The sequence below is a fragment of the Ambystoma mexicanum genome, chromosome 2q (assembly GCF_040938575.1).
Source record: "Ambystoma mexicanum isolate Mex_15411 chromosome 2q, UKY_AmexF1_1, whole genome shotgun sequence".
Taxonomy (NCBI): Eukaryota; Metazoa; Chordata; class Amphibia; order Caudata; family Ambystomatidae; genus Ambystoma; species Ambystoma mexicanum.
The window spans coordinates 280553242-280567419 of NC_090924.1; the positions used below are offsets into that span (position 1 = coordinate 280553242).

The 14178-nt window shown below is 44.3% G+C and overlaps 1 protein-coding gene across 8 annotated transcripts in view; it reads right to left on the bottom strand.

Annotated features, from left to right (window-relative positions):
- Positions 1 to 14178, bottom strand: part of TRRAP (transformation/transcription domain associated protein) — a 2065012-nt gene that overhangs the window by 817358 nt on the left and 1233476 nt on the right. For all 8 annotated transcript variants that reach the window (XM_069647248.1, XM_069647247.1, XM_069647244.1 and 5 more), the window contains one exon: positions 5524 to 5670. In XM_069647248.1, coding sequence (XP_069503349.1) covers positions 5524 to 5670 — 147 coding nt within the window. The remainder of the gene's footprint in view (positions 1 to 5523; positions 5671 to 14178) is intronic.

The window sequence follows — 14178 nt, forward strand, 5'->3', positions numbered from 1 at the left end:
GAGTCCCCTGACGTCCTCCCTCTTGTCCCCATGACTGAGGACCACGAAGAGCGAGATCTGCAGGAAATGCCAGGAACTGAGGTCACCAGCTGCATCTTTTTCTTCATTTGTAAAGGTACTGTAAAACCAGACACAGTACTTACCTCTCGCGGTGAAAGTGCTTGAAACTTTCCCAACCCACAGGCCTAATCATCTTGTGACCCAACATATGATTCTTCTTGCTACAAACTATTCCAAATACCTTTTGCAGAGACTTTTCCGTTTATCTACCAGAACTGCTTTATCCGACCCTAGACTTTAGCCCACTGACTTTGGCCTAGCCTATTGAATTGAAATTAGCAAAAAATTAGCAAAAGGCCAGGGGAGTGAAGCTGGAGACATCACTTCTCCGGAAAAAGTCAAGACAGGTTAAAATATTTGCACTGTCTAAGAATAATTGTAACCTTTCTTGTTCTAATAACCTTTGCCTTTTACTCCTCTTGTAAAGTATTTTCTGAAATAGTGTTGAAGTGTATTTGTGTGTGATATACAATTACCTCCTTCTTATGTTTTATAACTGACAGATAAATAAATTATTAAGTATTTATCAAAGAAACCTTGAGTGTAAGAGTTTATTTGAACACTTGTGATTGTAGACCTCTGTGTAACATCATTACAGCTCACATTCCCTCTTGAGATAAGCCTGACTGCTCAGCTTCGCTACCAAACAATGTGTAGTACAGACTTATACCAAAGGTTGGTTTTACTTATACCTGTAGTCCTAGTTGTGAGTAGTGGTCCCAAAGGGTGCTGCATACAAACTTTGCCTAACAATCTTAAACTTAAACATTCCTAAAAAAAATAGCTCAGAGCAAGAAAAGGACTCCCAACACAGAAGCGTGCTGCAAAAATCTGAAGATGGCCACCAGGAGTGGATCTTAGGGAGAGGAGTCACTGGATGGGGGCAGTATGGCCCAAAGGGCAGTGATTGGTCTAGAGGAGGAACACCGTTTTCAAGTGCAACTGTTTTTTGTGAATCCATGCAGAGCCCATGCTGGGGAAATATGCTTTAGCTTCAACGGTCCAATCCCTATGAAGAGTAGGGCCTTGTGCCTAAATGTCACAATGCTTCTCCCCAGAAATTGTTGTAGGTACAGGTCTTGTGTTGGTGAAGGTTTCAGAGAAGATATGCAACAAAGTTACTGGTAGATAAAAATGTGTTTGTATCTTTCAGGTACAACTGCCTTTGTTGCAATGATCAAAAAGCAGTGAAATTGAAGAATGCCTTGTGTTTATTCTAAGGAGAACAGAGGGGGACAAATGCTTTGTGCTCCCCCCGCCTGAATCAGATTTTCCCTGAGAACAAGATGGGTCGACTGGGAAGTTGCTGGAGCTATGTTTTCCCGCTGTTGGTTTCACTGAGAGGTGACCAGGAGCTGTGGGTGCAAGTATTCTTCTGTTTGGATCTAGGAGCTGAGTGCAAAACTTTGCGATGGAAAAATGCAGGAAGCACTGATGCAGACCTCTTCAGAACACTTAACAGGACGCAGTAAGGCGAGTTCCGTCGCACGCAGTTCAAAGAAGACCTTCCAGAAGAGGATCCGTTAAAGCTGGGAGGCAGGAAGGCAATTTACATCACATGCTGGCGATTACCGAAGTTCCTACTGAAAATGCTCAACGGCGATGGTTCCTACTGAGGTACCCCAGTGGAGTGCTGGTCAGACCACTTGTTGGTCCTGGGAAACTTACAAATGTTCAGGACGGCGGGATCCTTCGAGAACACAGGACTGGTTGACGCCACCAGTCCAGGGGTTAAAGCACTGGTCAGGGCCTTTGCAGATCAGGTAGTTCAAGAGGGCTTCTCAGGCCAGACGCAGGAAGGGTTGCGGGCCTCTTCGGGAGTCTTATTCAGATAGTCAGTCAGCTGTTCTTCTACGTAGGATACTTGGCTACAATGCTGATCTGAAGAAATGGTTGCAGGAGTCCTCTTCCTATCCAAAGTTCTGGCTGGCAGCAAGTCCAAGCCCACCAATGGCAAGGAACTGCGCCATTCAAACAGCCAGCAGTGGTCTAATCGGGGACCACTGTGGGTGTCATTCATGTCCCACACCCAGACTCTCAGATCCCGGATGTGGAGTGGGACCAGACAGTCCCAACCACCTTCATTGGCCACGCACACAAAGGCATCACTAGCCTACAAAAGCTGGGGCTTTTCCGGGCAAGTGCATGACCTTATATGGGATTTCCTGTCCAGGCAATATGGCCAAGAACAAGCGAAAATCTTGTGGCATGGGCATGTTGGGGCACGAGCAATGTTTATTAGCCATACATGCTAAACCCATATGTGAACAGTAGAAATATCACTAAAATTGTAAAAATATAATTGCTGCCACCAGCTTGTCTTTAGGCCCAAATGAAAGTAACCGAAAATCCCAAGTGTGAAAGACTAGGATGATACAAAAGTATACCTACTGCACTGCATTGTAAGATGCTGTGTGAAATGCAAAAAAGTGTCCAAAAAGGCAATATCGTAAAAGGCAAAAGGGAAACGCAGTTTCCCAGTACCGATTGTCTGAAGGACTGATCAGTTTCCCCATAACAAAATTAGCAAAAGGCCAGGGGAGTGAAGCTGGAGACATCACTTCTCCGGAAAAAGTCAAGACAGGTTAAAAAACTAAGCAAACTGTTTGGGGGTCCATAGAACTATGGAAGGGAAAGTTGCCAAAAGAGAAATCTTTCCTAATAAGTGACTGAATAGAAAAACATTTCTGCACATTAACCACGGAAAAATGGAACAGAGCAATATTGCGCTGGGGCTGCAGGTGTATATATATGGATAACATCACATCCAGTGGAAAACAGCGCCAAGGATCTGTGGTGGAAAGGTCTCGTGGACACACAGCACCGCCTGCTTGAGAGCTGAAAATCTTTCTCAACCAGACTGCATCTGGAATCTGTGGGAGGAATAGCTCCATTAGAAATAGACACACAGATGACTTAGGGTTAAGTGTAGGCCACTAATTCCCAACAGTACACCTTTCAAAGTTGTTGCCACCATTCAATTAGGATTGCCCATCCAAGGTCAACTCTTGTGGGCATACGCATACAGAAGTGGATTGAGGCGCCTGAGAGACCCTTGTCCATTCAAAATCAAACACCTGTCATGCAGGCATAGCTTTATGAGCTCTGGGAGGAGCCTATGTAGGAAGAAAAGGTATTTTGGCCAATCCTTGTGCCCAAACATAATAAGACCATAAACCAAATGGTCATTGTGCACCAATGCACATGAAGCGCCTGGGCACAGGAGGATGATCCAATGATGCAGACAAGACTAACATGAACACAGAAGATTAACCTTACACTGGTGGACAACATGAAAGAAGCAGCAACAAGGTTCTATAATACTGAACCTCCGGGACAGGCCAGTGGAGGTCAGTTGAGAACAAAGGACACAAGTAGCATCCCTTGTAGATTGACAGACAGCAGTCTGACAGACTCTCACACAAAGGTGCAGGGACAGAACAACCACAACCAACTGCTCGGTTTCCAGCAGAGGAAACAGGGGCACCCACTTCTGTACCTGTTGAAGAACAAGGCCCACTAGGCACTATTACGGGAGTAGGGAGGGCTGCAATGTTGGAGGATTGAGATATCCTGCCCAGATCAGATGGGGAAGAACATAAGGCAGGATTTCATTGAACAGAAGAGAGACTTTGTTTTGCTGCAGGAGGCTCAGGGGCTGGGAGCACAGCAAAGGGAAGGAGTCTCTAGCGATGGCCTCTTCAGCTACTGTGTAGGCAGTTCCGGCAGGTTCTGTTGAATGGCTCAGGACAGGAAAGAAAAGATGAGTATCCCCTTCGTCGCGGACATATGGGAAAAAGCTACCAAAATGAGATGAAACATGTCACGTGGAACCCCACAAAAAATCAATTAATATTAAACCGACTTCAAATGAACGGCTGAGAGGAAAGCAAAATTAGAACATTACTAGAAACATATAATCGATAAAACAAATTTTATTAATATCACATAGATAAAAACATTTTAAATCTGAAAATTCTGCCCGTAATTCATGTTGGGCATTCATGACAGAAAAGAAGCACAAATGCATAAAGTGCTAATACATTCCTTATGTGGACCTAATGTATGGTCAAGTCCATACAGCAGATGTCGGAGGGGCAGAACTCCCGCCAAGTGAAGGGGATCACGCGGAAGAAGGCTGTCAGTCACGACTCAGCCAGGAATTAAAATTCACAATCAAACATGAATTATATGTAATCGCTTGGAATAGGCAACAAACTAAGATATGTAGAATCCCAAAGGCGGCTACTAAAGATTTAGGGTTGTCAAGTCTGAAGGCAATTCATAATACCAAGCATCACTAAAAAAAGCATAGAAACTAAACATCATATCAAAATGAGGTGCACTGAGTCAACTACAAATTCAAGGGACAACAGTGGTACATGCCAAAATTGTCAACCCGGTAGATCTTAAAATTGGTAGTTTCGACGAATTGATGCATCTAGTCGAAAAACGGCTGATAAACGTCTTCTTCAGGACAAAGCACTCAAATAGATTAGGTGCCACGAAGTTCGACTCAGTGGTCGCCGATGCTGATCATTTGTGGCTCATTCTAAAGTGAATGTTGTTCTTAGATTTTTGAGCCAATTGGTATTGAAATAAACGGTTTTCATATTCATGCTCTCGACCCAGGTGTGGGACCTCATCATACGATTGCTTCAAATGTCGGGTCAAAACCACAGCAAACAGACATGGATTAATAGGTCTATCTATAAGGGCCAAGCAAGTCTTGATCTCTCATGAAGAAACAGCATTATCCGTGGTGAGCTTCATGAAGATGAAATTGTGCGGTTCAATTCATAGACCACAGCGCTTCTCAGCACGCAACATCGTGCATGGAAGTCATGCGCTGTGGCTGCAAAGCAGGATCCCAAGCATAGGTACACGGGCCGAGTCTGCTTAATATTAATTTTTTGTGGGGTTCCGCGTGACATGACATTTCGTCTCATTTTGGAACGGCTTGTGGCTTGTGGTTACCTCACCCCACCAATCACCATGCTTTGAAAGTTTTAACTGGTATGGTTACCCCAACTCCACTTGCACTGACACAGGGATATTAACTGAGGTAATGAAAGACACTCATCCAGTCAGAACTCGATCCAGTTTACTAAAAAGGAGGCTTTGTAAGCTCTGGCGGTCATTAATTAAACAGGAAGTGTGACATTACATGTACTATAGTTTTTAAATGTTCCAATATCAATGACTTTACATCTGAGTATTAATCTAAAATAACTGAAAACTAAATTACTGTGATCAAAAACAACACTCCTAATGTGGGATCATGGTGCTTAATATTGTTGTGATTACACAGCATGCAGGCACAACAGCATTACCACCCCCAAGACCCCGCACCAAGCAGGCTGCAAAATAACAGCCCGTTAAAACATATATCTGCCTTTTACACAGTTTACTCACATGTTTAAACAGCCCAATGACTTCAGAAATGTTAGTATGTGAACTTACCACAGTCATCAGTAGTTTGTCAAACCATTGAAGTTTGAGCTCAGATTTCGGCCACATATCTGATCGTAAGGCAGTCTTCAGAAGGTTTACACAGCGCCTGGACAACAGTTCTCCTGGTGAACCTGCAGTGTTCGAGTTGTCATTCACCTGAAATATTTCAACAGAACCCATATAAACATAGGCATTTTTCACAGTAGACGCCCAACTGGGTTTAGTTAGGTTATGTTCAAACAAAGAAACACCAGTTTTAAAATTGACATAAATGAAAATTGTTCAAATGGATTTCTAGAATCTAGACTGGTGTACAGTTTTTAGGAGGTGTGGCGAGTCAGAAGGAGGACACAGACTCACTGAGGGCAAGATACTAAGTGTTTTGTTCAAATAAACGGATAACGCCTCTCTTTCCCCAAGGCTATGGGTGTTACCTACCAATGTTATTAACTAAGGTGGTTGTCAGCAGTCCTGATATGTCCAAAGTCTGCAGTCCATAAATATCCTTACTGACCCTACCACTATAAAAAAATAAAAAAAACTCAAGTCAGGAGACTGACACCCTTCTCCTGAGGGTACTTCCAATACCGGTCTGAGGTACCAACAGTCGTTCTTGACTTCTTGTGTCAGAATTCTTCATTTCTTCCTTGGTTGGGTTCTTGGGCTCTCGAATACTGCAATAATAATCCGCAAATAATCTCTAGTGACTTCTTGGATTAAGCTCTTTAGTTCCTTAATTGGGTTTTCTCTAATCTTTGGAGATCCTTCTCTGTGATCTCTTATTAATTCTCCTTTCTTAATTGTAGCTTTTAGCTTTGCTGTACTTTACTTGCAGTGTGACTCAATTGCTTACTTTCAGTAGGTTCTGTGCCGTCTCTGGTTTTCTCTTCAACACTATATTTACTTTGTAGAATGTGTCCAATGACTTCCCCCTTTTCACAGGGTATTTTTTTTATCTTATTTTCTTTTTTCTCATTCACTTCAACAGTTCTTTCTCGAGAATCACAATATTTGAATCTTCTTTGGTTCACATTTAAATCAGTTTCATATTTGCTACTGGGATGAGTTAACTGTGAAATATAATGATCTCTCTGGGTCCTCCCCGCTTCCTGCTCTCCCCATTACCTTAGCTTTGACAGGAAAACCTCTTTGGCAGCCTTTATCTGTGGAGGCACTTTTTCTACTCATAGCTCGCTGATGCCTTCTCCTCGGCGTCTGTCTCGTGCTTTCCCATGCCCCTGCCCCCTCTTGAATGACCATACACCCCATAGGCATCTAGGGTTGGTGGTATCGGCAAAGTTTTTGAACCCTTGGTCCACCACAAACTCCCTCTTGTGGTCCTGCCACCACCTCTTATTGGGCTACTGCCCTCGTGCTTTCTCACGTTTCGGTACACCTCAACTCTGGCGTACCATTCTGTGCTGCTAGGCGAATTTGAAACTCACAGGCTTCCCGATTTCCTTCTCCGCCAGGATGGACGCAGCGTGGGGTCTACCCCGGCTTGTGTAGGTGGTTCTCATTCGTCTCTTTCTCCCGCATCTCTCTCCGAGTGTAGCTTTATCCATGCACTCGTCTCAGTGGATGGGATGGTCAGGACTGATTTTCTATACTTTGGCCTGGTGGACAGATGTATAGAAGGCCAACCTAAATTGTGAAAGGTACAACTCTGGGGCACTGGAGTCAAACCAGTTTGGGTAGCAGTGACAGGCGGTCTAGGCTAGGTTCTTCAGAGGTGGTGAGCTTGTAAAGGGTCCACAATGAGGTAACACAATGGGAATCACAAATTACACTTAGACAGGATGTATACAAATACAGTTATTTATTGGCCAAAACACACTATAGAAAAATGACTACTAGCAAGTAGAGTTATCACACAAACTGGTAAAAATAGATACACATAAATACATACACATATACATTCACTTATTAAAAGGGCATAATATTCAATACAAACTCCTGCAAAGGAAAGTTAACATTATATTATGCACTTCTAGGTCCACAGTTAATGATCCCCAACTCAAATTGTCAAGCCCTAAATTGTCTGGGGCCTATTGCCCAATAGTTCAGGTAAAGTTCCACAGAATCTTTGAAGCAGGAAAAAATACAGGTAGGGTCTCTGGGGTCCATTGAAGGGTTCTTATGGTTAGAGAACAAGTTAGACTAGCAAACAGAAGTAGCCCAACTTTCAGAAGTCTTGCGCTAGCAAGTAATGGCAAAGCCAAAAGTGTTAGAATAAAGGTTATTATAAGCCCATTGACTTATAATAGGAGTAAAGGGTAAGTAAGAAGCTCTGTACCTTACTCCCCATACTCTGATTCTTCCCCAGACTTGGCAGGACAAAGGAAGAAGGTCTGAGGTTGCTTTGCCAGCCAAACGTTGCAGCCCTCAATTTGGAGGGGTTGCAGTTTCTAGCTCATCTCCGGTTGGTGTCTTTCACTGTTGCAAGGACTCTTGAATGGAGAATGCAGCAAAACTTGATGCAGGACCCCTCTCAGGACGAGGCTCCAGCCAGGTAAGCGATTTCGTACGGTGGTCACTGCAGCACGGTGACACAAAAGGTACTCAACTGCCGCAGTCAGACTTTCCCTCCTATCTCGGGTACTGTCGGCGCTAGGACGCCAACATTTCGCAGAGGTTAGTCTCGTAGCGCCAGTCGAGGATCCCCCCCAAGTTCCAGGTTGAAATTCGGAACAGTGATGCTGGCAGCACGGTAGCCCACATTCGGAGCTGGTCAGCCAGAGGACTGTCCGAAGACAAATCGAAGGTTCTTCGTTGCAGCATACCGAGCAGATGTCAGGAATGATGTTCCCTTCACTCCAAGGGTCGCAGCTCCGTCGCAGGACTGCTAAAAATCTTCAGCAAGACAGGGCTCCTTCAGGACAGAAGGAGAAGTTGGTAGACAGCCTTTCCTCCGACGGGTCTCCAGTTTCTTTGCAGGTCCCACAGCTGGATAGGATTCTTGGCTCCTTCGGGTTTCTCCAGGATCTCCGAGGAATGGGTGCAGGGGCCCTTTTAACCTAAAAGCCAGGTAAGAGCATCTGCCCTCACTAGCCAATGACGGGACTAGCCCACACACACACACACCACAGCAGTGGTCCAATTAGGACCACTGGCGGGAACATTCATGCATGCCACTCTGGCACATTGAAACCAGTTTGTGGATTGGGACCAGACAGTCCTAGCCCACATCCTGCCAGCAAAAACATACAGCCCTCCAGTAGCCCGCCAAAAGCTTCTGCTTTCCCGGGCACTGGAAGTCCTTATAAGGTTTTTCCTGGCCTCATAGGCCAAGAAGGCGGCTAAAGAACAAGATGGCAAAAGGACAGGTGAAAAACCATGTGGCACGGCCATGTTCGGACACTAGTAGCCAAACACGGTAAAAGTGGTAAAGCTGGAACAAAAAGTCCCCACAAGTGGGAAAAAGTCACTGCTTCCACCAGCTTATCCTTTTAGCACACCTTGAGTAACCAAAAATTCTCTGTGTGTTAGTCTAGGGCAAAACAAAAAGTGTACCCCATTGCAGTGCAGTGTAAAATGCTTTTTACAATTTTAAAAAAGTTACCACAAGTGATACACATTAACCAAAATTAACACAACTAAGGGAAACAATGTTTCCCAGTACTGACAGCCTAAAGGACATGTCTGTTTACCCATAACATATGACCAAAGCCAGTGTAGTGCAGCTTAAGGCTTTACTGCACTGCAAAAAGTACACGTCAGAATCAAAAATAAAAGCAAAATGTTTGGGGGTTCCATAAAGATGGAAGGAAAGGTGCAGTCAAGAGAACTATTTCCTAACAGGGACCTTCTGATTTAAAGAGACATGATATGTTTCCATAAGAGTACCAGATCTACTACGAGTTTCTTCGTCGTAGTCCTGATAACTCACCGGATTTGGTATATATAAACATTTAATGTAGGCAACAATATGTGCAGCTTGAGGGAGTTCCTCACAGGAATGTGAGTCCTTGTCCCCAAAGTAGGAGTTTCTTCTGGTGAGGTCCCACTTGCCTCTACCCTTAGGGACAGTATTGAGGAGCGGGCCCACCTCCCTAGCTGCAAAGGAAAGGGTCCCCCTAGGGGAGAAGGGACGAATGACCTTGATTCACAAGCTTCTTGAAGCTAGGTCCGTGCTCAATAAATACCATAACACCATAACAGAGGCCACCCTAGTTATGATGAACAGGGAGCTCTGAGTGGTTAGCCAAAACCCAATCAAGGTAGCAATGAAGAGCAGTCAAGACTTAGTCTCAGGAGAGTGTGAGTGGACACAGGGGCCATCAACGAGTCCAGACATTATGGCACACAATTCAATTCAGTCAGTTATACAAATACAGTTATTTGAGGCTTTTAGAACACACTGAAAAATGAAGCTAGCAGGTAGTGCTATCAAACAACACTCTACAATACAAATATATACAATCACCATCAGGTTCACTTATCAGACATCAGATAACTAAATCAAGCAATGCAGGTAAGTGGGTTGGATGGAGTACAATAGCCTTACTTGAGAAGTTCAAACCCTAAGATGAATGGGGCCTTGTGCCCAAAAGTCACAGGGTCCAAAACAATGTTTCTTTCCAGAACATATTCTCTGTAGGAAGGATGAAAGGGGCCTGAGGTGGTGATTCGTTATGTGTGGGAGGAAGGGGTCCTGGATCCCCCCCATCCATTCCGAGGCAACACACACTTCCTGGGTGAGTCCTGATGTGGCTGCTTTGGGTTCAGGGCCCCGGAGCACCCGCGCGGAAGTACCCCAAGGAACTGCGACCCCCCTGAGGACAACCTAGATTAGAGTTGAACCAGACTCCATTTTGTGCGCCACCGATTCCATTTTATTATCTTATAACGGCGGGCCAGCCATGAAAATTAGAACGCAGGCCTGCAGCTCTTCCCGCAAGGCGCGCACAGCGAAATAAGCTACTCCCCCCAGCCTCCTCACCTCTGTCATCTCTGCAGCCGTCTGGTTCTCATGGGAGAGGCCGCGCAAATGCTACAAACTTCGCACAGTATCTTCTGTCTTCCGTCTTACCTCGTGGAACTTGCCGTGGCCCAGCTCAAGGCCTGGCAGCAGAAAGCCGTTCAGCTCTATAAACATGCCCCCATTTGACAGTCCCAGGACATAAAAGAATACCACCCCCATATCCGTTGAACATGTTTTAACTAAGAATGACCCTCGAGTATGTAATGTTTGTTCGCGCCTTAATATGAGAAAATAGAAGTGCCTTTCGTCATTAGAATAAGCTATGCACAAACTGTTTTCATTACACACGACATATTGAATCGATTGTATTAAATAACAAGTACATTAGTGTGTTACACAAAATATGTATAGTCTCAGCACTAACGATATAAGTGACAAGTGTATTAAAGAGTAGTATAAGGTTTCATAGAAATAGATTGTAAACACAAAATGTATGATGTAACATAAAAACTTCACATGCCCGCACTAAGCTACCTCATTTTGAGCTCAATGTAAATATATGCACAGCTTCATGTAGCAGCAACATAACAATCATATGGCGTAAGGTGCTTTATAAATAAAATACAAATATGCCATAACCAGTATGATATTATGATACCATCGTGATAATATGTGCTAAGGCTTGCATGTAAAGAATATAGCAATGGATTGTTTAATCTAGTATAGAAAATACCATGTGCATACATGAGATATCACTGAGTTTTATAATCATAAAAGCACCCAACCAAGTAACGATGATCATGCGCTTTAGACGGTCATAATTGCAATGTATTAAGTGTGCACAAAAAGCCGTTAAGTAAAAAAATGTCACAGGAGGTCCTGTTCCCCATGCAATGAAGGACTGCACCTCGAAGGGGTTTCGATTCCTCCCCTACCCCTCATGGTGCTAAGGTAGACTAGGAGATACTTAATGATGTTTACACAACTTGCCTTTAAGCCCCATAGAAAGACGTATGACCATTGTGGTATGTGCCTTGTGTGACCCATCCCTTTAATGTGCGATTTAAGCTTTAAAGCTAGCACCCTCTTTTATTGTACCAGATGGACATTCCAGACCTCACAGTGACCTCAAAGTCTTAGCCTTAAACAGTATATCTTGCATTATACTAACACACAGTTAAGCTGCTTATCGATGGATCTAACACTGGGTTTAACAAGATGCATACTGACCTATGCCTAATGATAGTTAACCTGCATTTGAGAAATATCTTTCCTTTGGTGTCAGATTCACAGGTCTCGGAGTATGCTGGACAAGACAGATTGTAGTGATGAATGAGAATATGTGGCTACAAGGGCAATTGTCAAGTATTTATCAATGAATAACCACACAAAAAGTTGCCTGACACTGCATGCCAACCCGATGAGCGCAGCTGACCGATTGACCTGAGGAGCATCATCACAGCATCACGCAAATCATCATCAATCACAGCACACCAACCCTATGACACCCACAGGTGCCCGTCCCTAGTGACCAAACCCAACTTTTCATGTGCCCCTTAGGCCTCCCCTCTCCAGGATGACGCAAAAGTTGTATAAAAAGGATTTGTAACATGTTTTCTGCAGAGCGCTCGCGGCTTGAGCAGAGTAGATTCTGCTAGCCCTATTTTAGATAAACACTTTTTCATATCACAAGCACTTGGTTTTGGTCTCATTCCCGCCTGGGATGTGTTCTGTTTGACTCTTATTGGGAGAATTAAGTGCATTTTTGGGGACTTCTCACTTTGTTATAAATTAATTAAAAGCTTTACAACAATTACCAAAGGACAGGTGAATGACTGCCTATCTTTCAGACCCAAGGCTAACCCAGTGTTAGAGGGGATTTGGCATAAAAAATGAAAAATCTTCTATCTGTGAGACCCCCAGCACTTTTTGCTGGACTCTCTGACCTTTCTTTTGTTCTCCTGAATGAGGGGAGCCTTTTTTCCCCCCTCATTCATTCTTTTTGCTCTGGCCATGGGAACCCTGTTCATAATGTTTTTACTTTGTTTTATGGAGTTTAGCTTTCCTCTGTACTATTTAAGTCATCTGTGTGTCACTTTTGCAGCACACAGCTCCTTTTGTGCAGTGTTGCTGGGGCAATTTGGGCTCTCCCTTTAATATTCTTTTATTTTCCTTGAGTACTACTGTTCTCAAGGTTAGAGGGAATCATTTATACTTCTTAGCTTTTCCTTTTGTGAGATCAGCACACACACCCTATGTGGAGTGCTGAGGAGTTACCTTGTATCCCCTCTCTCACTGCTCCTGTAACATTTATGTCACAGTGACAGGCATACCTGAATGGCTGGTGGCAGTGGACGTGTTCTACGGACTTTTGCGCACAGCCACGGAAGTGCACAGAAGTGTCGCCATTGACCCAAAATCATGCCCCCTTCCTTTTCCAACATTTCTTGTGTGCTTGTCCTTTCTTGGTCCTTACTCTACCAACGTGGGTGGCGCATGTCCTGTATTGACTTTTGTCTTCTGCAGGAATCCTTTGGGAAGCCCGCAAGGGCTACAGAGTGTCTGTGAAGACAGGAAATGAGGAAGTAGTCCAAAACTCTGCAGCCCTTTGTCTTCTGGCATACCAGCCTGGATCCAGTTCCAACTGGGAGGCTGGCTGTCCTGTAAGTTTGAATGATGTATGACTGCTGATTGTCTGAGTTCCTGGATAAAAGGTGAAGGATCCTGAGGCAAAAGACAAGTTGACGACTGAAACAGAAGAACCGAAGAAGACAACTAGAGAGACCTGCAGCACCTTCCAGCAACCAGTGAATACCGCTGAAGTGACCGCTGCTATTCAGACCCTATTTTGGAATCGACAGGGAACTCTGAAGAGGACGACTTCCTCCCTTGGACTGGTGGGCATAATTAGTCCTAAGATGACATGCGATTTGAGCCATCCCACAACGAGCTGCGACCTTCCGGTGCTCCAAACCGCCAATACCCTGGGGCCTGCGACCATCCTGCAGTGCATAGTCTTCCTGTGAAAGAACTCTCCCGAAACTTTGGTGTACTCCTTCCGGACATCCAAATGCAAGATCCTCCTTTTTAAAGTCCCAACACCAGAGCGCAGGACCGAGCAATTGAAGTAAATTGTTCGGACGAGAACCGTTCCCTAATGGAGTCTGCAAAAAGGCACGGAAACTGCAGACCGACGAAGAATCCTTTGTTGGAGTCCTTTTTCTCGACTGCTAAAGCAACATCCCATCCAGAGTCCCTATTTTCGTCACTTCGACCAAGGAGCCCGAGAATCTAGCTGCATCTCCATAAATCCTCAGGCACTGTGGGGCTCGTGGTAGTACATACCTTGAGTCATTCTGTCGCTCCTTTGTTGCTGGAGTGCTGATTCCGGTGTTTTGGTGTTCGCCCAGGCCCAACGCTTGTGCGCCCATAGGGAGCCTTTCTCAAGGTCCCTGAAAACATTTTGATAAACAAAAGCTCTTTACTTACTTGTAATTGAATAATCCTCTGGGACTTTGTCTTTTCTGCATCTGTGCCCTAATCTGCTTGACCTCAAATCTGACTTTGAAGAACTCATACCTAGAGAGAGATGGACTGCTAAAGCCTTAAAGCCTTTGAACAGTAATACCAGTCTTTTAAAGTACTGAACTGATATTGTTGGTCTTGCTTCATCTTTTTATTCCGATAAGTGATTTTACTCACCTCTGAACTATGCTTAATTGTATAATTCTTAATTTATA